The following is a 24,673-nucleotide window of genomic DNA, read 5'->3' on the forward strand; positions in this document are numbered from 1 at the left end:
GAGCTGAACCTTTATCAAACCCACATCTGTAGGGTTACTGACACCTACAGATGGCCAACCGCTGGACCCTTTATCTGACACCCATCTGCAACCGCTTGGCCTAACAGTTTATTAAGGTCTGGTTCAAATCATGTAAAGAAAATCCACTTTAGAATCGTTTCCAATATTCGTCATATTCAATCGACCGTTCAAATGCATTAACACGTAGGAAAATGCTACCGAGCCATAGACGTTACACAAGTCAACCACGATTTCCAATCACACATCTCATAACATAATCACCCTCCCTCGTCCCAACCGGTACTGGGAATATCGAGGGCCGTTCACCTAAGGCCATTTAGGATCCTGGGAATCCAAGTCAGCATACAGCCCGACTTGGCAAATTCATTGGATCCAAGTGCTTAACTTCGTAAATCCATTCACATACATTCACATACACAGTTCGTGGTGACTTTCAATCAAAATCAGATCACAATAGATCAACATAACCTATAACCATACCAGCATGCAAATCATTCAATTCAGATCAATTCGAGTTTAATTTGATTGGGCTATGCAAATGCTCTACGCAATTCAGTGATGCAATCAATGATATTCAACATGACAAACGAATACACAGTTTAATTCCTGAAAATAAAGTATCAAACAAGTCCAAGAATCCCGCACCTTAGTATGACGAGCGTACCGCTTAATTAAGGATCGGACGTCTCGTATTGTCTCGCAAGTTCTTGCTCGACCGAGCCTACACCTATATTATACGTATACTTGGTTTAATTTGGATTCAGTGGTCCATACGTTTACTTAGGGTTTGTACAGTCCTAAATCAATTCTTATGTTTTGGTATCGATTCTTTTCGGTTCTTTCTTTCTTACCAAAATCTCACATAACGGTACACAATTCCATCTAGGCCCTCTAGCCTTATACTATTTCACTTTGGTAACCATCAATCACCGTTTCACTACTTTGGTTCTCGGATCAATTCGATTCACCGTTTGGTTAACCCTAATTTGGTCAAAACCTCAAATCAGCCGTTAAATGTTCTAAAAATTCACGATCAGGAGGCAACCCTACCGATTACAAGTCTAATTGGTCGGGTTAAACAAATCAAATCACGATTATGCCAACTTTCAATTTTGGCACGAAACCCTAGAAATCAGATTTCACAAATCGGAAGAAATCGGGAAAAAGATTGACAAACAAACTAGTAAGAAGTGTAGAGGAACTAGTCCTCGAGCAATTCGAACACAAATCTCGGGTTTAAAACGAGAATCTGAGAAATCGAGAAAATTCGAGGTTTCGAAAGCAAAAAGGAGAGAAAGAAATACCAAATAGAAGGGTTCGGAGAGATCCTCGGCTGCTTTCTCGGTTCCAGACTCGATTTCTCGCAACAATCGGGAGTCTGAAAGAAACGGAAACTCACGGGCTCTTTTCCTTCTCTCTTGGACGAAAATAACTTAAAAATGGGGAAATGATGAAGTGAGAGAGAGAGAGAGAAGGTTGGATTTGAGTTTTAGGGCAAAAATCACCCTGAGTGCGGATGCCCCCATCCGCACTGCGGGTGGCTTGACCCGCACTCGGGACTTAGAAAGTTTTCAGACCAAAATCAAGAAAATCCGAGCCTAGTGCGGATGGACCCTTACCCGCACTGCGGATGGACCCTTACCCGCACTGCGGATGGACCCCATCCGCACTCACTACTTAGCCGATTTTTGGACCAACACAGAATTTTAATGAGTGCGGATGCACCCCACCCGCACTGCGGATGGACCCTTACCCGCACTGCGGATGGACCCCATCCGCACTGAGCCTATAATGTTCTGAAATCTCGAAATTTCGACGCGATTTCAATTCACAATTAACTTACTTATTTAGGGAAACCTTAATTAAGATTTAAACTTCCATTTTATTAACACAATTAACTTGATTCTTTCTTTTAAATCATTTTAATTTAATTGTAAAAATTTCGTAACGTAACATATACATATACATACATATACATATACATATACATACACATACACATACACATACACATACACATACACATACATACACATACACATACACATACACACACATACATACATATACATAATGAATTTTTTTTTCTCCAAACTCTAAAAGAAAAAAAAAAAAAAAAAAAAAAAAAAAAAATTCCCGAGCGCAGAAAAAATCTGCGCTCGGAATAAAAAATTCAAAAAAATAAAAAATAAAAAAATTTTCGGGGCGCAAATTTTTTCTGCGGCCCGGAATAAAAATTCCGGAGCGCAGAAAAAATCTGCGGCCTGGGTATTTTTAAAATTTCATCCAAAACTTGGTTATTTTTAATAAAATAATTATTTTTTTTGGGTATTTTTAAAAAAATCGGCTCATTTATGTTACAAGTTGGTTGGAAAAGTTATTAATGAGTACTTGGAGACCAGGTTAATTGTAGAGCTATTTTTTAAATATATATATATATATATATGGAAGTCTACCCTCTTAACATTTATGCCTACCTGTAAAGGATGTTACAAGGACCAGGTTCTTGTCAAAAAGAAAAACTAAATAACAGAATAGTAGGAAAAAGCTCATAAGTGATGAGTTTGAAGGAGTTATATATAGCCGACATTTTTATTTTTACTTCATTAAAAAATTATTTTAATAATAATAATCAAAGTTTAGTAATAATTTTAAAAATATCTCACTTGTGGAATTTTTCCATGAGTTGGAATTTTAATTAAATTTTTTTTTTATAAAACAGAAATTTGTTTTTATTTTTTATTTTTTGTATTGAAATATTAAAAATGTTGGATATATTTCTTTGAAAATAGATGTAATACAATATAATTTGATTTATTAGAAAGACTGTAACAAATAACCCGGATCAATATTTTTCAGGTCGGATTTTTCACGGCTGTAAGAAAAATTAATATATTTCTTTATGTGTTATTGGAAAAAAATAAAAATCCTTAGGTTCTGAGTTATTGATCCCGGTTCAAAAGTCACTTCTATGTAATCTAGAAAATATTGTGATCCTTCTAGGATATTTAATTTATGAAAAGTTGTATCTATTTTTGAAAAAAAAACAAAAGCTTTAAGTTATTTAATAATTATTATTCAAAAAGAATTCTCAAAATAGATACAACTTTTTATAAATTAAATGTCCTAGAAGGATCACAATATTTTATAGATTACATAGAAGTGACTTTTGAACTGGGATCAATAACTCAGAATCTAAGCATTTTTATTTTTTTCCAATAACACATAAAGAAATATATTAATTTTTCTTACAGCAGCGAAAAATCCGGGCTAAAAAATATTGATCCAGGTTATTTGTTACAGTCTTTCTAATAAATAAAATTATATTCTATTCCATCTATTTTCAAAGAAATATATCCAACATTTCTAATATTTCAATACAAAAAATAAAAAATAAAAAATAAAAACAAATTTCTGTTTTATAAAAAAAAAATTGGAATTAAAATTCCACGAGTGGGGTATTTTTAAAATTATTACTAAACTTTGGTTATTATTATTAAAATAATTTTTTAATGGGGTAAAAATAAAAATGTCGGTATATATATAGAGATTACTGACAAATTCCGTTTGAATTTTGGTTAAAATGGAACAACGATTCAGTTAACTAGTTAATAAAAAATGAGAACTCGACTTTGATATAGTGACAAAAGTAATATTATGGGAGATCTTAAGTTCGAAATCTGAATGATAAATTTTTTTGTAGATATTAAATTGTTGGATGGTGTTCATGATAAAAAATCAATTAGAAATCAATTGCATTGATGACATATTTCAATTACACTAATAGAATATTAGTTAGAGATCAATTAGATATTAATTAGTAGTAATTCTAATCAGAAAATATTTAAATATGCACAGAGATTGAAATTATATCAAAAATTAAAAAAACAATAGATTTTTTTTTAAAATAGCTTACATTCAATTTTTGCTCAAAAAAAAAAACTAATTCACAAAAATATAGTGCTCTCTCTAGCGTAGAGTTTTGCTAATACCCTTAACAGGTTACCCGAATCCGGTCCACCCGTATCCGTTACCCGAGGTATCCGTACCCGTGCCCGGGTATAGCCAGGTAAACAGGTACGGGTTTGAGACGGGTAGGGTACCAATATTTGGGAAACTCGCCTTATCCGTACCCGCACCCATTTACCCAAACCCGCATACTTTACTCGTTCTACCCACACCCTTTACCCGTTTAATTTTGAAATTAAAATTTAAAAAAAAATTCCTGCCGGTTTGTAAAAAAAAACAGAGAAAAAAGAAAAAAGAAAACACAAAAAAAGAGTAAAAAAACACAAAAAAAAACACAAAAAACAGTAAAAAAAATAGAAAAAACCAGAAAAAAAAACCCGTACCCTACCCGAGGTACCCATACCCGTTACCCGAGACGGGCACGGATATGAAACAGGTAGGATACACTTTTAAAAAAAATTACCCGACCTACCTATACCCGTTCTATCCGACTACCCGTCCTACCTGTACCCGCCCTACCCGTTACCCGTCGCGGGTTTACCCGAGGTACCCGTACCCTACCCGAGAGCACAACACTACTCTGGTGAATGCTAGTCCTCAGAATGCCAGCAGTACACTACCCTTTTCAAAAGCAGAATTCATGCGTTTAAATAATTGAAAAGTTTATTACCAAATATTGAAACCAAAAAGAAAAACAGGCTTTAACGCACGTGCCCAAAAAAATTCGAGCGATAGTTCACTCCAGTTCACAATAGATACGAATCTGCTGCTATTCTTCTAAGAATGTGCTTTTCCTTTATGTATCTATCTCTCTCTTCAAAAGAGAAGGAGAGAGAAAGTGAAGAGAAAAGGTAGAGAGATAAAGAGGAGAGAGATAGAGAGAAGAGTATGGAAAGAGTTTGAAAAGAATAGCAGCGAATCTCGTTCCGTTCACAATATGCATTGTTTAGTATTAGGGATCGACTAACTATACCCCAGTCAATTTCTCCCATTCATCCCCCAGTCAATAACTACTTGTGGAGACTATTAACTAACTGAACTTCATTAATTACTTGGGGACCACTTAATATTTAATAGATTTTATAACTGACGCGTGCAAATATGGATACCTATGCGCACAAGTGTTAATATATAATATATCAAGTATTCATATCTAAGATACCAAGTATTTCGAAAAAAAAAACTAGACACATCACACACACATCTTTTACACGTTTTTAGAGTTGGATTTTTTTTTCTCCGTCCAATTTCATCAATATTTATAACGATCTGTGAGAAAATTTGTAAATCTAAAACCATGGACGTCTTCTACGTAATTTTCTCTTTCAAATGAGATCCATGATGACATACTTTCGGGTTGTCTGTCGTGCAAGTATTCATACCTCGTCGTGTAAGTATTCATATCTTGTTGAGCAAGTATTCATACCTCGTAATGCATTACCTGTGGGGGCCGCTAATTAAGTGGGGGATCACTAACTACTTAGGTAACCACCTAATATTTGATAGATTTTTCAAATATCACGTGTAAATATGGATGCATATGAGTGCATGTGTTAATATATAATATATTAAGTATGAATACTTGCGCGGTGAACAACTCAAAAGTACTTCATCATCTATCTCATTTAAAAGAAAAAATTACGTAAAAAACGTCTGTGACTTTAGATTTAGAAAAAAATTCACAGATTTTCAGAAATATGAGCGACATTGAAGTAAGAAAAAAAAACCATAAAATGTGTAAAAAAGAGAGTATGTGATAAGAAAGATTGTTAAAAGAAATACTTGATATTTTACATATGAATACGTACTATATTAAATGTTAATACTTGCGTGTATAAGCATGCATATGCGCATCAGTTGTAAAGTTTTTCAAATATAAGTGGTCCCCCACATTATTAATGATTGATACACGTTTTCTTTTCTCTTTTTGTGTTGGAAGTTGTGGTCTCCTCATATAATTAATAATTGGGAGATGAATGCAGAAAATAAATTGGAGGAAAGAAATTGTTATTCTTAGTATTATTACAAATTATATTTTGTACAAGGCACTTTTCGCCTTATTATAAATTGAAGCAAGTCCCATCAGCTTTTGCAGAATTCCAGGGAATGGCTATAAATAAGCCCACGTAGCAGCAGTGTGGTACTGGTACGAACATATAGAAGCAGTAGGAAATAAATCTGCTACGATCCTAAGGGATTGTAGGGTCCTACAATTCCAAATCCAACCTTCTATTTTTTAAGTATTACGATTTACAAATCTCTATAAAGTTGTTTTTTATGCACGAATCTCAAATAAAAGGTTGAATTTGGAATCGTAGGACCTACAATCCCTGTTAGGATCGTAGCAAATTTATTTCCAGCAGCAGTAGGGAAAAAGATCAAATCCTACACATGGGTTTTGTGTCAAATCCGTCCAAAAGTTTATTTTTCTCATCTTTTTATTACAAAAGCAGCTCATCTTCTTTTTTGTTTGCTTAATTGCTTTGGTCGCTTCTGCACTTTCCAATAGAAGGGCCACGCAAGGAATCAAAACAAAAGGTCTCAGTAAAGAAAACTTAAAAAAGAGGCATCTCCGTTCTTAGGTCATACTAGCTATTGATTGCTAATAGCGCCTTAAAACTGAAAAACGCTTTACGAAACCTTTGTATTTCTGGAATGAAATCTGCTGCGATCTAATTTGATGAACAGTATCATGAAATTTCTGCTTTTTTAAATCCAACCATTCAACTTTTTCTGTGCACGCATCTTCAAACATCTAGTTTTTCTATGCACGCATCTCAAAATAAATCAACAGTTGAATTTGGAAAAGTAGATATTTCAGGGTACTATTTATCCAATTCGGATCGCAGCAGATTTGTTTCCTTGTATTTCTTTGTTTGCCACTTTGCACAGCTTGAGCTAATTAATGGAATCTTGGGCAAAGGACAAACTCAAGAGAATATGGGAATTGGTGCAAGTTGGTATTTTCTGTCATTCCATATATAGAGATAGAGCGAGCTAAAACAGCTTATTCTATATTGGGTTAGATCCAATAACAACAGTTCAACCTGTTAACTGATAAGTGATAATCTTTTAAATAGTAATAACAAAACATAAAATTTACAAAAAACTAATATTTCCAGTTTGATCCACATAATGTGGATTTACATACAAGAATGGTGAATTTTGGAAGTGTTTCTAAATTCACCGATTGAGTTTTCCCATGGTCTAAATTAAAAGATTCTGATACGTCAGAATATAACATATAGGGTTTGGACTATGCTTCACAAATAGTTGTGCGAAGGGATGGAAAGGAAAGAGAGGATTGGCGTGAGAGAGTTCACCTCTAGACTCCAAATCAGAGGTAAACAAAATCGCTAAGTTTATACACACAACTCACATTCGCTCTCTTCCGCTCCCTTTATATATTTCGGTTCCTAAACAAGTAATCGGCGTTTGTCAGGTGTGGTTAGGCTCTCGCGTGCTTCCATTCTTTTCCTTCATATTTTTACGAAGAAAATTCAAATGTGTTCATTTTTTGTGACTTTATTGTACTCTATTTTTTAAAACTTTAATAACTCAAAATCTATAACTTAAAAGTCAAAATAAAACCATTTGATATGATCTATATCATTTTATTCAGAGGCAGAGGGATGTTAATTGAATTTTTTTTTATTTTTTTTGTATTTATATATGATTTTTTTATACAATCTAGAGTAAAAAATTAAATTATTGTACAATTGACCCCTATTTTTAGCATAGAAATTCTATATGATTGACCTCCGTTCAAATTTGACCCCCATAGTTTGGAATTCTGGCTTCACCCCTAATTTTATCTATGCATTTGTAAAAAATTATGATATTCCAACTTTATTTTGATTATCATCAAGAGCTTGTAAAAAATGTACTCATGTGAATAATTTATAAACGTTGATTTTTCAACTTATTGATTCACATAAAAACAATATTGAAATGTGATAATTTTTTATGAGCACATATAGAAAATAACATAAATCATATCCAAATAGTTTGGAATTCTGGCTTCACCCCTAATTTTATCTATGTATTTGTAAAAAATTATGACATTCCAACTTTATTTTGATTATCATCAAGAGCTTGCAAAAAATGTACTCATGTGAATAATTTATAAACGTTGATTTTTCAACTTATTGATTCACATAAAAACAATATTGAAATGTGATAATTTTTTATGAACACATATAGAAAATAACATAGATCATATTCAAATATTTTATTTTGACTTTTAAGTTATAGATTTTGAGTTATTAAAGTTTTTAAAAATAAAGACACGATGGAAACACAAAAAATAAAGGCATTTGAACCCTCTCTATTTTTAATGAAAGCTCTGTGGAGCACAATCTTAATAAAGGCTAAAGTTTTACAAACAATAGGCTGGTCTGGAATGGGCTGGGCTGGGCGTGTAGCTGGGCGGGCGACAGTTTGGGCTTTAAAGGATGCACATGTTTTTTGTTTGCTACTTGACCAATATTGAATTGTGTCAGGAATAATGCAAGTCTGCTGCCTAATGAAGCCGAAGTCATGCACGAATGCACGAGTGTACATCCGTTGTCATAGGCCATAGCATCCTGTAATATATGTGCCATGACTAGCTTATTTATGGACTAATACAATTTGAAGTTCTATACGCAGTGGGTCAAGGCAGGCAGAAATTAGGTTCGGATTCTTTTTTCTAAATGGGTTCATATTCGAATCGCCTTTATAACTCTCTTTCAGTCTCGTCTAGAACGACCTACCAAATTTCATCTATGCTTATCGAATTGGTTATAATTTCTAAATTACTAATTGGTATCAAAATTACTCAAACAATTGATATCACTTAACAAACTAAATTGCATATTTACAATTAACAAAAAAGTTATCTTAGCCGCAGTGAGCATAGTTTAAATATTAATAACACTCATAATAATTAAATTTGTAATATATAATTACTTAAAAAAATTAAAATTTATCTAATTTTAAAATAAAATATATTTTTTCAAAAAATATTAAAAAGTTTGAATGATATTCACAAAAATATAAAAGTTTAATTTCTACTTTTACATTTTCATAACAATCAAATTTGTAGCCTATAGTCTCATTCTTTACTTCAATCAAACAAAAAAAATAAATAAACAAACCACTATTTTGTTTTAAGTAAACAATCTTCTTTTAACAGCTGTATACATTTTCTTCACTTTAGCAAATAAAAAAATATAAATAACCTAAATAGGCACTTCGCACTTTCGCAGGCTACAGGCTACAGAATACGAAAAGTATTCATTGGATCCAGAAATTAAACATAGGTTTACCGTCAACCACTAGAAATTCAATTTTTCTATAGTGAAAATTATATGTCAAGTCTAGTCTGCACATAAATAGTTAAAGATTATTTTTCCTAACTAAGTCAGGACTCTGCCCTTTACAATTTTGTTCAATCATCATTATCGTTCTTCAAAAAATGCAAAATTGAGTTAAAGAATCTGAACCAGGGATAGACAAGATTCATTAAAGAATCTAATTCAAATTATAAATTTTTTTTTCAGGAATAGGCAACTGTCTAACTCTATTATATTGTAGCTCTGTCTCTATCTATACGTCTGCAACTGTCTAACTCTATTATATTGTAGCTCCGTCTCTATCTATACGTCTGCCATTATCATCAGTTCATTAATTCAATGATAGGAAAATGGTTAGGATCCTTGACAATGCTTTCTCAAATCATGTAAAAAAAAAAGTGTTAAAAATAGAAAAAAAAAATACTGACATGTTAATTAATTTCTTCATTATTGATTGACTGTGTATAAATTTTCATGCAATTCAAAAATCATCTGCTGCTTCATCAAATACCATGAAATATATATATGGAGCGTTCCGAGTTTCATGTTATTTGAAAATCCATAAAATTTCTTGACATGGATGTTTGTGTTTTACGGCTAAACCGGGAGATGCACAGATTCTTGTTTTTGTACGAGCAATTAGAGTCTAAGGACAACTGCTATGGAATGCGCTGTTGCTGTTACTGTCGGATTTTAATATTTTATACACTTTTTAAAAATTATCGAAATTATCAAATTAATCTGTTGTCAATAAATTTTTACCATTAAAAAAACAAACAAACAACTAACTAGCTCCGGGCACTAATAAGAGACCTGAAAAGGGACGACAATTTTGTTATGGGCCTAATTATCATAGACCGAGAACCTATTCAGTTATATTGGACCACATAAACCCAGAGGGTAGACATCTTGCAGAAGAAATGCAATTGAAAGGAGAGAATGTGTCTTGTTTTTCTTGTTGCAAAGAACAATTCAATGAATAGCATCCAGCCATCCAGGTACATTTGCCAAAAAGAAATGCGACCTGGTGCTTTGGATAGGGATATATTTTATTTTTATAATCATAGTAGGAAGCACGAATTTAAGAAATTGCTCTAAATATTTGACATAAGACATGTCAAATTGGTGCTAAATATAATTTTAACTACTTTAAATGATAAAAGACTAGGCTATGTCCCTAATAATTTATTGGTTTTTGCGTGTGGCATGGCATATTCTTGTAATGTCTTCAATAATGGCTCTGCACTTTGAAAATAATACTATTAAGCTTTTCTATTTTGACAACCTTGTTTGATTTTAAAAAAAAATTCGGTGTCTCCGTACATCTAAATTGCCTGGGACTGTTTTTCCCTACTGTCTGAACTTTTAACACATATATATATTTCTCAAATATCATTTTGGTATTCAAAATATCGATGGATTTATTTTGGTCCTTTTTATGCCTCATGAAAGATGCCCATGATGAGTCGATGAGATGTGTATAGATAATAGTTTTTAATTAAATTACTATTATAGACATAGATAATGTCATTTGTTCAATCAATACGTGATCCAATATGGCTGCATATTAGCATTCACGTCATCTGCTGCATTACTTCTACGACTACATCAATTTCTTACAAATTATCCACTTGAAGAAACAAAATTGTAGTTTTGTAAAATTAAGGATCAAATGAAAATTGAGTATATTTTATAGATATTTGTGCAATTTACTCATTTTAAAAATAAAATGTTCTTATTATTATTGACATTGAGAAAGTATTAGAGCTACAATAATTAATATCTACATTCCTGATCTAAACTGTCTGATTTAATCAAACAAATATGCTGGCACTTGGCAACATGAATTTAATTTGTTGGTATATATTGCATTATTTGGTTGTAGAGTAAGTGGTGGAGTAAATCTTTTATTCTATTTTTAAGGAGTTAAACGAGGAGTAAATTTGAAGGAGTAAGATAGAGTAATATTTGAATTAATCCGAATTAAATTACTCCATCTCTTTAGGTGGAGTAACTTACTCTATTTGGAAGTTCTAAATAAACTAATATAATGTTATAATTTTCTCTCTCTTCATAAACTTACTTCATCAAACTTCAATCAACCTACAACTAAATATAATTATTTTTATCTATCTTAACTTGAAGTAAGAAATTTAATCTGAATTAACTTTACTTCACAACCAAACATGACAGTACTAAGTTTTGTGACGGTCAAACTGGAAAGAGCTAGAGCATTACTTATTCCATAGCTGGAACCTAATTAAAACGTTGACACAAAAAAATTAAATTCTCTTAGTGCACTTCACGTACCTTCAACATAATTTAATGAAAATCTGAAGCTGGATTTGATTTCTTCGCTAGCAATATATACAATCCCCTCCTTGTTTCTCAAAATTCAAAAACAAATTCGAGCTTAGAGTCGAGTCTAGAAAAAGCTTCTTGATTCATAAAGAAATCTCGTCTCCGAGCAAAATGTCGATCACATTCGCATCTCTCATCGCCATTCTCCTCCTCTTCACCATCACCACCTCTGCGCAATCTCCTGCTCCTTCCCCAATGCCGACACCAGCTTCACATCCTTCAACCCCAGCAACCCCAGCAACCCCGGCAACTCCATCAACCCCATCGACTCCATCGACCCCATCAACCCCTAAAAATGCTCCACCACCGCCCGGTAAACTCGGAGCCACAACTTCCAGCCCTTCTCCCGCTCCCGGTCCCGGCAAAAATGGTGCTTCATCTGTTGCCAACCCGACTGCATGGGCTGTAGCTGTTGTGGCTGGTGCCGTTGCTCTTTATGCATTCTAAATGTGAGAGATCATCACATAGATTTGTTCTGCTTGTACCGATATCTTTCTGTTGATGTTTGACCGTAACTTGTTTCATTTTGTTATTTGAATTTGTTCTAATTTATTCATTTGTCGTTTCTGTGAGCGTTTTTGCTGGATGGATGTATGAGAGAGGTGTATAAGCGAGAAATATATATGTTTTCATTTTTCTGTGGTTATTTTATTGTGTAGATCGAAGTGTATTTCATTCATTCACTTAATTTGCCAGAAAATTTTGTGCCTGTTAACTTTGTAGGTATCACACACTCTCGTCCTTCAAGAGTTTTCTCATTCCTATAAAACTTAGCATCCCTCTTGATATATATATATATATATATATATATAGAGGTAGGCTAATATACAATTGATTGTTCCTGAGGTTCCATACAACCAAGTCATTTTCCGATTTTTAAAGTCCAAATGATCGATCCAAACCGTTCATCTTGTTCTCCATATTAATATGTGCTTGGAGACCAAATTTTACATTTTTCTGAATTTTTTTACTATTTATTAAGTCACTTTGAAAACCGCTGATCCAACGGTAGCTTCTGGTTTTACTGTTTTGTTAAGCCACCGTTGGATCAGCGGTTTTCAAAGTGACTTAATAAATAGTAAAAAAATTCAGAAAAATGTAAAATTTGGTCTCCAAGCACATATTAATATGGAGAACAAGATGAACGGTTTGGATCAATTATTTGGACTTTAAAAATCAGAAAATGACTTGGTTGTACGGGACCTCAAGAACAATCGATTGTATATTAGCCTACCTCTATATATATATATATATATATTTAATGAATGTCGAAGGTCAAATCACTCAACTATTTAATATTTATAAAGAATTTCTGACTTGATATCTTTTATTAAAGTAAAAAATATTAAGAGTGCTAGCTAACAATGGAAATTCAAACTAATGATAAACCTGAATAGGTTGTGGTGATTGTTATAACTTTGAAATATCGGATAGGAGAAAATTTCATGTATATCCTTTAGAAACCTCAAAATCATGTATGTCCCTATAAAATTCATAATATCATATTTACCCTTCTAAATTTCAAAACCTTATAAATTTATTCAACTTAGTGCCTTTATTTTATTCAAACTCATTTTAAATATATAAAGTATCCATTTGACCATTTATTAAAAAAATTAAAAAATGTAGTATGTTAAAGAGAAATATATATATATATAATATTCTAATTGGCCACTGGTGAGGACAAATAGTTCATTTTCTTACTTGTGATGCACATACAGACGTATGTCTAAATATCACAGCGTATACGTAAAAAGTAGAGAAATGAACCATTTCACCTTAGATGCTAATCAATTTGTGGGTGAGGACTTAAGTAATTTTTTTCTTCAACTGACTACATAATTTTATTTATTTTAATATATTATAAAATGAGAACTTTAATTAATTTAAAATGTAATCAATTGGATAAATTTGTAAGTTTTTTAAATTTAAAAGGGTAATTATATTATGAATTTTAGAGGGAAAAATGCGATGACAAATTTTGATTATAGTTACTGGTGAAAATCAATTGGATAAATTTATAATTTATCCAATTTATTACCCGAAGCTAGTAAAATAAAAAAATCACTGGTGACGGAAATTCTGATTATGAGCTGTTCATAATTTTTTTTTATGGCAGTCTCGATTCTTTGTCGACAATTATAATTTTTTTTACAAAAAAATCACCTCAGTGTCAGTTCATCACTATAATCAAAATCACTAATTTTTTTTAACGAATTAGCTCACAAGCTACAAGCTACAAGCTGACTTAAGTTGCTCACGAGTTAATTTCAAGTTGTTTTTTCAAATTGATACTGAATTAACAACTCAACTTGACTCAGTTCACAACAAGTTCACGAATTGAGTTTGAATTACCCTCGTTTTAAAGCCTAACCGTACCCATCGACATCCCTAATCTACTCGATCTTTTCCAGGTCACGTAAGTATAAGTTAATTATCAAAAGTAAATAATAATAAAACAAACGTAGAAAGTGAGAATAGCATCCCAAGACTATTTAAAAAAAAATACAATTAATTAGATGTCATAACAGTAATCTCAAAATATTGGACACCTATACTACCCGTTTCCAAAACCAACTTCCAATAAATAAATCAACAAATCATTAAAAATCAATAGGTTAAAAACTTCATAAAAGTGCGCAGCAGGCAGCACTGTGCCATTTTCTTAACCCTGGCCGGGCCTAAAACACACCCAAAACAAAACCCACGAGCCCAAATAGACCAATTACGGCCATGTCACGCACCGACTCGATTGACATCGAAGCAGAGTTGGTACCAGGTGCTCCGTTTGAATCGGACGGAGAGCCCGTGACAGTAATAGCAAGCTTCATGCCGCCAGTGCAGTGGCCGGGGATGCCACAGATGAAGTAGTGGGTCCCAGCCGTCTTGAGTGTGATGCTTGTTGAGCCACTGTTGTCGGTGCTGAGAGCGTTGCTTGAAGAACATGATGAGTAATCTGACAAAGACACCTCGTCCACCGTGTGTTTACCGGAATCGTAGCTGAAGACTGCAAAGTGCAAACAAGAATGTGAATTGGTCGGAGTGAGATCAAAAATATATAACTTAACGTTATATTATATATATTCTTCTTTCAGTATATATATTTATGTAGTGTAATTACATTTAGAAAGTATTAAAAGAAGAAAAGAGACAATTACCTAGAGTGTTGCCAACCTCAAAGGTTTTACCGGAGGCCCAAGCTTTGTAATCAACGCCGGTCGCCCAGTCAAAAATTGCGAAGCCCGCCAGCTGTACCATTGGTGCCATTAGAATCTGCAGAGCTCCATGAAACACAGCTTATGAGAAGCAAGAAACTCAGAGCTAAAGAACTTTGACAAACCATTCTATTCACAGCTTATTAATTTTATTTCTCTCAAAGAGGTGCACTTAATTTGAGAGAAAGGAATTAAAGGAGGCGGTAGTGTTTATATAAGAGAGTTGGTAAGACGACTGGGTTAATAGAGAGTTACCGAGTAAGAATACTGGGTCTACGTACTCATGCCTATATTTGGTTATTTCTTTATAATTAAGGTGGCTACTAAGACAAGAACAAGACGACTGGGTCGAGAAAAAATTACTTGCGGCCAACTGCTTCGGATAGGAATAATTTTTATTTTATTTTCTTTCGTAGTCGTAGTAGGAAGCACAAATTTATGGAATCGCTCTAAATATTTGACAGAAGACTATGTCAGATTTGTGCAAAGTAATAATTTTAGTTACTTAAAATGATGAAAGACTAGGCTCATGATCAGATATTCAGATGTCCTGCTTTTTTATTGGTTTCATACCTGGGATGGCGAATTCACAACCCCTCAAGTTACCTGACTAAGTACAATTGAAACGGACGGTCCAGAATCGTTTTTTAACTTGGCACGAATCGCAAAGCACAAATAATATTGCTCCACGCTATTCTTAATAGACATCGTCTGAAAGTAAATCTGGGCCGTCCGTTTCAGTTGTCTTGAGCCAGGTATCTGGGAGGAATATATTCTTGACTTCTTGTTGACCGCTTCTTCGTTGCAAAACGAGTAATATGTCTTCGATAATGCATCTACACTTCGAAAACAGAGTCGTTATGGTATGGATTAATTTTTTCAGTAATTTTTATTTCGGAGCAGTCTGTTTGACCTGGCGAAGAATTACCGCTGTTGATTCTCTTGACCGTGGGCCCATAACAGAAGTTGTATGAAGGTTGGGGTCAAGCAAACTCAACTATATATTAATGTTCACGAGGATGGATTTTGAATCCACATTTTTTTTTTTTAATGTTGTTATTTGCTTAATCGATACGTGATGCATACAGCATATTAGCTTTGTTTTGACATCATCTGCTGCATTCCTTTTATGACTACATCAATTTATTACATATATAATATATCATCAACTTGAAGGAGCAAAATTATAGTTTTGGAATTTATGGATCAAAATGAAAATGGATTATATTTTAAGGGTTATTTGAGCTATATACTTATTTCAAAAATGAAATGTTTTATTATACATAGAATTTCAATTAGAAGAACGAAATTTAAGGATTAGAGCAACATTTAATTAATATCTACATCGTTGATCTAAACCTTCCAATTTAAATTGAACGGATTTTGTGAGCAGCAAGGACTTAAATGTGTATTAGAGGCAAGGGGCTTCCCTCATAAATGGATCGGATGGATTCAGAATCTGCTATCTACGGCTTCATCAAGAATTTTAGTCAATGGCCGTGAATCTGAATTTTTCTTTCATAAAAAAGGTTTAAGACAGGGCGATCCTCTATCCCCCATGTTGTTCGATATAGCGGTGGATGTGCTTACCAAGATGATAGAAGTGCTCAATCGGTCGATACATGCTCAGCTTTCACGTAAAATTAAACAAGTTGTTGTCATTCATCAATATGCCGATGATACGGTTTTAATAGCCAATGCAGAACCGGATACAATTATCACATTGAAAATTATGTTGAGACTATTTACTGCCGTTTCAGGGCTTGAGATTAATTTTGATAAAAGCACTTGGATACCCCTTAATATAACCACTAATCATGTGCCAATTATCACGGCAGTGTTAGGATGCTCACTGTCCAATTTTCCCATCAACTACTTGGGCTTACCTTTGACCTTAAAACGACCCAGTAAGGCTTTGTTCATGCCACTAATTGAGAAAATCGAATAAAAATTAGAAGGCTGGAAGGGTCGACTTATTTCTAGAGGGGGTCGGCTGCAGCTGATGAATTCGGTACTTAGCTCGATTCCAATATATTTCATGTCTTCTTTTCTATTACCAATGTGGGTGATTCACAGAATCGATAAAATTCTCAGAGATTTTATTTGGGGAAAATCTGAAAATAAAAGGGGGATATCTCTAATTAATTGGGAGATTGTTTGTCTTCCAAAAGAATATGGGAGTATGGGAGGTGCTAATCTCGGTATTCGAAACCAGTCACTACTATTGCGATGGTGGTGGCGGTTATACCGTTTTCCAGACTCTTTGTGGTCCCAAACAGCACTACAACTCTACAATTTTACGCCGGCTGCACAAGCAAATATAATTTGCATGAGGCAGGGCTCTTTCTTTTGGTTACAGCTTTTGAAAATTATACCAATTTTTGATTGGTGTGTTATATGGAATATATCTCAAGGAGCATCTATTTCTTACTGGTTTGATTCATGATCTTATCCTACGAAAGCTTCCCAAGGTACACCAGACCTTTCTACTAGGACAATCTCACTAGAAATGGCAATTGATAGGGGAATTTGTCATGTAGATCGGGTACAGGGACAGGAACAAGATCAAATCAGGTGGCTATGGACCAATGACTATGAATATTCGGCTAACTCATATTATAAGTTAGTTGTTACTGCAGGTAGAATTAAATGGTCATATCGGTTCATCTGGAAACTCAAAATACCGGCTACTGTTCGGGTATTTGTTTTTCTGCTATATATTAAAGGGGAGGCTATTAACTCATGATGTTATGATTATTCGAGGCTTCCAATGTCAACCAAGTTGCGTGTGTTGCCAAACTTGTCCAATGGAAACAGGCCTTCATCTTTTCTTCCATTGCAGCTATTCGTGCAGAGCATGGGGAAGGTTGACCAGACTACATGGTTTCAGAATTTGGGACATAGGAGATACACTAGAAGACACAATAGATAAGTCTTGGAGAATATGTCATAATCGGGTCTCAAGAAACAAGTGGGGGGCCTATTTTTTCTCACTATGGTGGTTCTTATGGAGGGCACGAAACAAATTAATTTTCGAAGGAGTTCAGACTAGTCCGGAATGGATGGCGTATCATGCAAGAAAAGAGGCTGAGCTATGGTTGAGGTTCAATTGAGATGAGTGGTGTTCTTACTGGTAGTTTTTAGATTCATAGTTAATATAAGTAGTTCTGATATAAAAGATTGTAATTATAACTGATGTACACAACTCTGATAGCCACTATCAGTTCTTTCAAAAAAAAAAGGACTTAATTTGCTACGTACGGAGGCCAGCCCAGATAAGCAGCCGATATATGTATTGCTTCTTCGCTAGCAAAGCGCAAAACAACGAAATATTATGATGTTCCAATTTTTTTTTTCCTGTAACATCAAAAGAAAGAAAAAAAAATTAAACTCATAATTTCAGAATATATTCATAAAATTAGCACAGCCGTTGTAGTCTATAGCAGGTCTGACTCCAGAAATCAGAATGCATCGGTCTATGTAACGATTACTTAATTAGCCTGCCAAACCTTCCTTCGTAGTTCATTTTTCCCAAACCCATCAACGTGCAGCCATACCCTGCCTGCCCGCCCGCTCGCTTGCTTCGCTAGAATCACAGTGACAATATTCGCAAATAATTCCCAAATAATACGTATTTAAGCCTCAGACGAACGAATTACCCTATTAATCGGCTAAACAATTGTTTTCCGAACTATTCGCGAATAATTCGTTAAATTCACAAATTTTACGAATTAATCGCATAGTATTCGCGTGATGCGGCAGGAAAAAAAGCAGGGTCTACTCCAACTCCCTATGCACTGGTCCCCTATTTTACACTTCTACCTATAAATTTGCCCTTGATATGTGATCAAATTACTATAAAACCATCAGCAACATCTTATGATTCCTTGTCCACAATTTATGTTCCCAATTTTTTTTTATGAAAATTCACGCCTCAAAAATGAATAATCAATATTAATCCAACAATATATGAAATATGAATGATCAATTTACAATTAGCGTGTCATTGAATTACTAGCGACTCTTGTATAAGTTAAGTTACGATATATATATTTTGTATTCTATTTTGAGACTAAGATTTTTGATTCAGACTCAATATATAATTTTGAATTGTTTCCGAATTATACCCGAATTACGAATTTTTGATCGTGCCAAATCTTTTCCTTATTGAGCTGTCACTATGCCTGGAATACACGAAAGATTATTATTATACCCATTTTTACTCTCCGCTTTACTGACTACATAATTATCAGCAAAGATTGTGTTACAGAAAATTCTTCAGAAAATTTAAATGAAAGTCGGAAAAGTGGAGATGTTCGAATTGTGTACAAATACGTCCACTGTTGTGGGTTCCAAATTTCCAATAGATTGATTTATGGCGTCATGGGCATTTTTCTTGGAAATAGATTTGTGCCATGCTATATTGGCCATCGGGATTGATTGAGTGAAATTATGATCTTCTTAGCCCAGCCCATTATATTGCAAGATTTCCAATAAATTAGTTCAACGGGCTTTTATTGCCTATAAATTATCTATTTAAAATTGATCAAACTGAATTATTTATTTTAATTACATGGTTTCAGGCAAAACAAATGTAACCATAACAAAAACATTATATTGCAAGATTTCCAATAAATTAGTTCAACGGGCTTTTATTGCCTATAAATTATCTATTTAAAATTGATCAAACTGAATTATTTATTTTAATCTACATCCCTAAAATTCACAAGGGTTTCTAAATAACTGTTAACTACTTTTTAGAAATTATGACCTCTAAAGTTTCTAACCTCCACATCCCTGAAACTGATTTTTGAGTTTCTATTAAGCCATGTCAGCAACAAATTAAAAAGGAGAAACAATTTGAGCCAATCATTTGGCTAACATAGAGTTTATAAACAGTTTCTTAATAAGAAAGTTTCATGCATAGTTTCTAAATAAGAAACTCTCTCACATCCTTGAAAAAACTCTAATAGTTTTAGGGATGTAGATGCTCTTGGAATTTCTAATCTGACGTGGCAGTTTCTAATCCAGAGATGTGGGAGAGTTTCTTATTTAGAAACTATGCAGGAAACTTTCTTATTAAGAAACTGTTTATAAACTCTATGTTAGCCAAATGATTGGCTCAAATTGTTTCTCCTTTTTAATTTGTTGCTGACATGGCTTAATAGAAACTCAAAAATCAGTTTCAGGGATATGGAGGTTAGAAACTTTAGAGGCCATAATTTCTAAAAAGTAGTTAACAGTTATTTAGAAACCCTTGTGAATTTTAGAGATGTAGATGCTCTAATAAAATTAAGAATAAGTCATCCAATTGAATTAATTGAAGTTATCTATTCAGATTTCAAACATAAAGCTTTCATATAAAATACATTACCTTTCTCACTAAATCAAAATTAAAAACTGATTCTCAACAAAATTATTCTTTGACGTTGCAACTCAATATGAATTAAATAACGCTCTATAAGTATATAAAACTAATAAAAATATAATAACTCTAGCAGATAGTATGCGGCAAGTAACCTAATCCCATTCCAACCACCCTCGTCTCTTACTCCTAGTCGTCTATAATTTCTAAAATTTATAAGCACTTTTTTTTTCTGAAATATACATGTCTCCATACCTTTTGCATGACAATACGTCAAAAGCAACAAGAGTTGCTGCAGTATGAGGTTAGGTCAAACGAACCGTTTTGGCTTGTCCCCATCTACACCTACTGCAAAGAACTTTCGCAAACCGGGTCATGATCAATTTGAAATGTTTTTCAGCACCCCTCGTTTCTTTCTTGTGATTGGATAGGTGAAGCCTGGAGCAATCCACAAGCTTACTTTGGTTTTTTCTATTCGTTCTTTTGTCTTTTTGGTCGATGAACAGCATAGGACGAGATTTTCCGGTTTAATTTATTCGTCATTTCTTAAAATGGTGAAAAAGAAATTAATGAATTCACATCTCCGAGATAGAGGTTCGACCTCTGAATTTTCTCAAAAAAGAAAAATGAAGAAAAAAACCTCCTTAATAAAGCATGGTGGTTGATATATATGTTGGAGATACGGACATTGTGGCTAGGGATGAGTAAATTGCTCATAACTCGTGAGCCGCTCATAACTCGCTCACTAAATGTTTACTTAAACTCGCTCATTTATCCGCTGACTTAAACTCGCTCATTTAATAAATGAGCGAGCATGAGCATGCTCCAACTCGCTCATAACTCGTTCATTTAAAATTTGCCACATCTAATCCCGCCGCCATATTCAATCACAAATATTAATAGTTTATACATTTATTTATTTTTTTGAACAGACGCCTCATAGTTTATACATTTATTCAATCCCAAATATCTAATCCCGCTCGCTTAAACAGACACCTCAAAATCGACAAGACGATAACTGTTGGATTTTTATTAGTGTTGTTGTTAGTTTTTGTTTTTGGATTTTTGTTATTATTCTATTTTCTGTTTTTGGATTTTTATTAGTGTGCTGTTGTTAGTTTATGTTTTTGAATTTATGTTGGATTTTTATTAGTGCTGCTTTAGTTTTTGTTGATGCTATTGTTAGTTTATGTTGTTATTATTCTATTTTTGTAATACCGTTGATTTTTTGTTATTATTCTATTTAATTGAATTATGACAATTTATTAAATTTTAGTACTCATAACTCGTGAGCCGCTAATAACTCGCTCATTTAAAACTCACTCATTTATCCGCTCGCTTGAACTCGCTCATTTAACAACTCGCTCATTTATTAAATGAGCGAGCACGAGCATACCCTAACTCGCTCATGCTCGCTCATTAATCACCCCTAATTGTGGCAATATTCTTTTAACTACCAGTGGTAATAAGTTTCAAATTATAAATTTAGATTATAGATATTTTTCAACCGTTTAGTTATATCGTATATTAAATTTAATTCTTAATAAACGAACTGAAAATATTAGTTGCGTGTTTTAATTACAGTATTTTTTTAAGTGACTTACAAAAATTCCCTAAGTCAAGATTGATGCACAAACAATCCCCAAATGACAAGATACAAAAAATATGAATTTTGATGAAAAAAAATATCTTGACCATGGTTATACAAAAAAGTATAGTAAAATTGTAGATATCATAAAGATATATGCTATATAACTTCTAGTTAGTTCAGAAATTAATACCATTACAAAACATTCTTATATACAAAATTATTAATAATAAAAAATATTAATAAAAATAACTATTTTTAATTGAAATGATTTTTATATTGACGTTTAATTAAAAGTAACAATTCGTATGTGTGTTGAATATTTTTTTTTGGACTTTGCTACGGTGCTATGGGTTGCATAAAGGCCTCCCGTGCTACGGCTTATTATTCGAGTTTTCAAAATCCTAACGGTCGATCCGAACCGTTCATCTTGTTCTCCACATTAATATGTGTTTGGAGACCAAATTTTACATTTTTTGGAAATTTTTTACTATTTTTTTAGATTTATTGAAAATCGTTATTTTTCAGACAAATTTGGATCATAAAAAACAGCGATATTCAATAAATCTAAAAAAATAGTAAAAAAATTCTAAAAAATGTAAAATTTGGTCTCCAAACACATTAATTTGGAGAACAAAATGAACGGTTCGGATCGACCATTAGGATTTTGAAAACTCTAATATTAAGCCGTAGCACGGGAGGCCCCTATGCAACCCATAGCATGTTAGCCAAATCCTTTTTTTTTTAACATGGCGTTGAACAGTTTCTTTTTATTTCCAATATAACTACAATAAAATAGTAAATTATTTGTGGTATCATACCACATTATGCATTTAACTATAAATGACTTCTTACCACATTATGCATTTAAATGACATCTTACCACATTATCCACCACTTTTGGTATAGTTGTACTACTGCAGCTTCGAAATAAAAAATGTGTCTCCACTATCTCATAATGACTAAATAATTGATGTGTCTCCACTATCTCATAATTACTTTCAAATATAAGACTAAATATTTTGATATGAAAAAAAATATAATTAATGTGAGACTTTTGTACACTTGACATCTTTTTTCTTTGCCCAGTATATTTTTTAGATATTCTAAATGTGGACATAATTAAAGTATCACTATGTATTTATTGACATTTTAATTTCGATCTCAGAGACTATTGTAAGAAAATATAATTAATCCGATGTCATAACAATAATCTTAAAATATTGGACATCTAAACCCGCTCTAGATAAGAAAATGACAACACCAACGAACCACCATACATAGTTCCAATCAACAACACGAGTTCAATAGATACATACATAAATAAAAAATAAAAAATAAAAGGAGCTAAAAACTCAAAGCAGCAGCACTGTCTCTACCCTGGCCGGTCCTAAAACACGCCCAAAACAAAGCCCATGAGCCCACCCAAACCAATTACCGCCAAGTCACGCACCGAACCAATTGACATCGAACCAGATGGGGTGGTGGCAGTTGGTGTGGTCGTTGCTGGAGGGCTGGTGCTAGGAGTGGTGGTTCCAGGTGATGTGCTTGGAGTGGTTGGAGAGGAGGGGGTGGAAGGAGAAGCAGCAGCGGCAACAGTGACAGAGAGCTTCATGCCATTAGAGCAATGGCTGGCGATGCCGCAGATGAAGTAGTGGGTCCCGGACGTCTTCAGAGTGGTTTTTGTCGTGCCGCTGCTGTCGCTGCTCAGAGCGTTGCTTGCAGAGCAGGATGAGTAGTCCGACGAAGACACCTCGTCCACCGTGTGAGCACCGGAACCATAGTTGAAGGCTGTTAAGTGCAAACAAGAATGTCAATTGCTTCATAATTAATATTTGTCCCTCAAAAAGTTGGTGAGATGGGACATATATATAGTTAATTGGGCACCACATGATAAATGTGACGTAAAAGAGCAGATAAATTAATTTGATGTTGAGACTTGAGACTTGAGAAGAACCCAACAATTAAATTAAATTAGACTTCCAAAAGGTAATTAATCCTAAACTTCACGTTAAATTGTATACTTTGTTAATTCTTTGACTGTATATATGGTGTAATTTTATTCTAAAAAGTATTAAAATAAAAAAGAATGTAATTAGCACAAGATGATTATATATGCATGGATCGATACAGTAACGCAAAAAATAATTAACTAAGCTTTAAATATTACTTCATTGATCAAAGTGCTTAATTATTCAGTGTGAAGAAATGCTTAAAATATGGGATATATATAGAAATTAATAAAAGAGAAAAGAGAAACTTACTTAGAGTGTCGCCGGTATTGAATGTTTTACCGGAGGTCCAAGTGGTGTAATCGACACTGGTGGCCCAGCCAGATGAATCACCAACTGTATAATCAGTTGCTGAGCTCCAAGAAACACAGCTTACAAGAAGCAAAAGACCCAGAGCTAAAGAACTTTGACAAGCCATTCTATGGTTGGTTTATTAATCACTAGGAAAGAATTGGATAGAAATTGAAGCTAGAGGTGCACTTTGAGAGAATGGAGATCTAGGAGGTGGGAGTGGTTATATAACAGTTGGTAACCGGTAAGGTGGCTACTATAGAGAGTTAGTAAGACTTCTGGGCCCACTTATGCCTAATCTCTCGTTCTTTATTCTTTTATGGTAGAAAGGAATAGAAATGGTAATGGTCAAAGACAGTAATCCCAACCAATCAGGAAGGTTCTATTAATAACATATTAATTTTCTTTAGCCGTGTAAATGCACACAGCAGCTTCTTCTTTTTTTTTTTCTTTTTTTTAAGACAAACAAACAACTTCTAGTGGACGGATAGAATTTTGCCGAGGGTTAGAATTCT

The 24,673-nt window shown here is 33.5% G+C and overlaps 2 protein-coding genes across 2 annotated transcripts; both read right to left on the reverse strand.

Moving 5' to 3' along the window:
- Positions 1-14,103: 14,103 nt before the first annotated feature.
- Positions 14,104-15,068, reverse strand: LOC144553099 (blue copper protein-like). The gene is made up of 2 exons (XM_078301182.1): positions 14,846-15,068; positions 14,104-14,694 (listed from the first exon to the last, which is right to left on the reverse strand). Exons 1-2 carry the CDS (start codon positions 14,952-14,954, stop codon positions 14,369-14,371), a joined length of 435 nt encoding a protein of 144 aa, XP_078157308.1. The 5' UTR covers positions 14,955-15,068; the 3' UTR covers positions 14,104-14,368.
- A 7,937-nt stretch (positions 15,069-23,005) lies between these two features.
- Positions 23,006-24,378, reverse strand: LOC144553098 (blue copper protein-like). Its single transcript, XM_078301181.1, has 2 exons — positions 24,120-24,378; positions 23,006-23,646 (listed from the first exon to the last, which is right to left on the reverse strand). Exons 1-2 carry the CDS (start codon positions 24,283-24,285, stop codon positions 23,246-23,248), a joined length of 567 nt encoding a protein of 188 aa, XP_078157307.1. The 5' UTR covers positions 24,286-24,378; the 3' UTR covers positions 23,006-23,245.
- Between the last annotated feature and the right edge of the window lie 295 nt (positions 24,379-24,673).

The sequence above is a fragment of the Carex rostrata genome, chromosome 4, assembly GCF_964058835.1.
Source record: "Carex rostrata chromosome 4, lpCarRost1.2, whole genome shotgun sequence".
NCBI lineage: Eukaryota > Viridiplantae > Streptophyta > Magnoliopsida > Poales > Cyperaceae > Carex > Carex rostrata.

What these genes read in the sequence shown, in the direction of transcription:
- LOC144553098 (XM_078301181.1), bottom strand. Translation starts at nt 24,285, where the DNA reads ATGGCTTGTCAAAGTTCTTTAGCTCTGGGTCTTTTGCTTCTTGTAAGC. An exon ending in CAATACCGGCGACACTCTAA is followed by an intron (nt 23,647 to 24,119) that starts GTAAGTTTCTCT and finishes TGCACTTAACAG; the next exon opens with CCTTCAACTATGGTTCCGGT.
- LOC144553099 (XM_078301182.1), bottom strand. Translation starts at nt 14,954, where the DNA reads ATGGCACCAATGGTACAGCTGGCGGGCTTCGCAATTTTTGACTGGGCG. An exon ending in TGAGGTTGGCAACACTCTAG is followed by an intron (nt 14,695 to 14,845) that starts GTAATTGTCTCT and finishes TGCACTTTGCAG; the next exon opens with TCTTCAGCTACGATTCCGGT.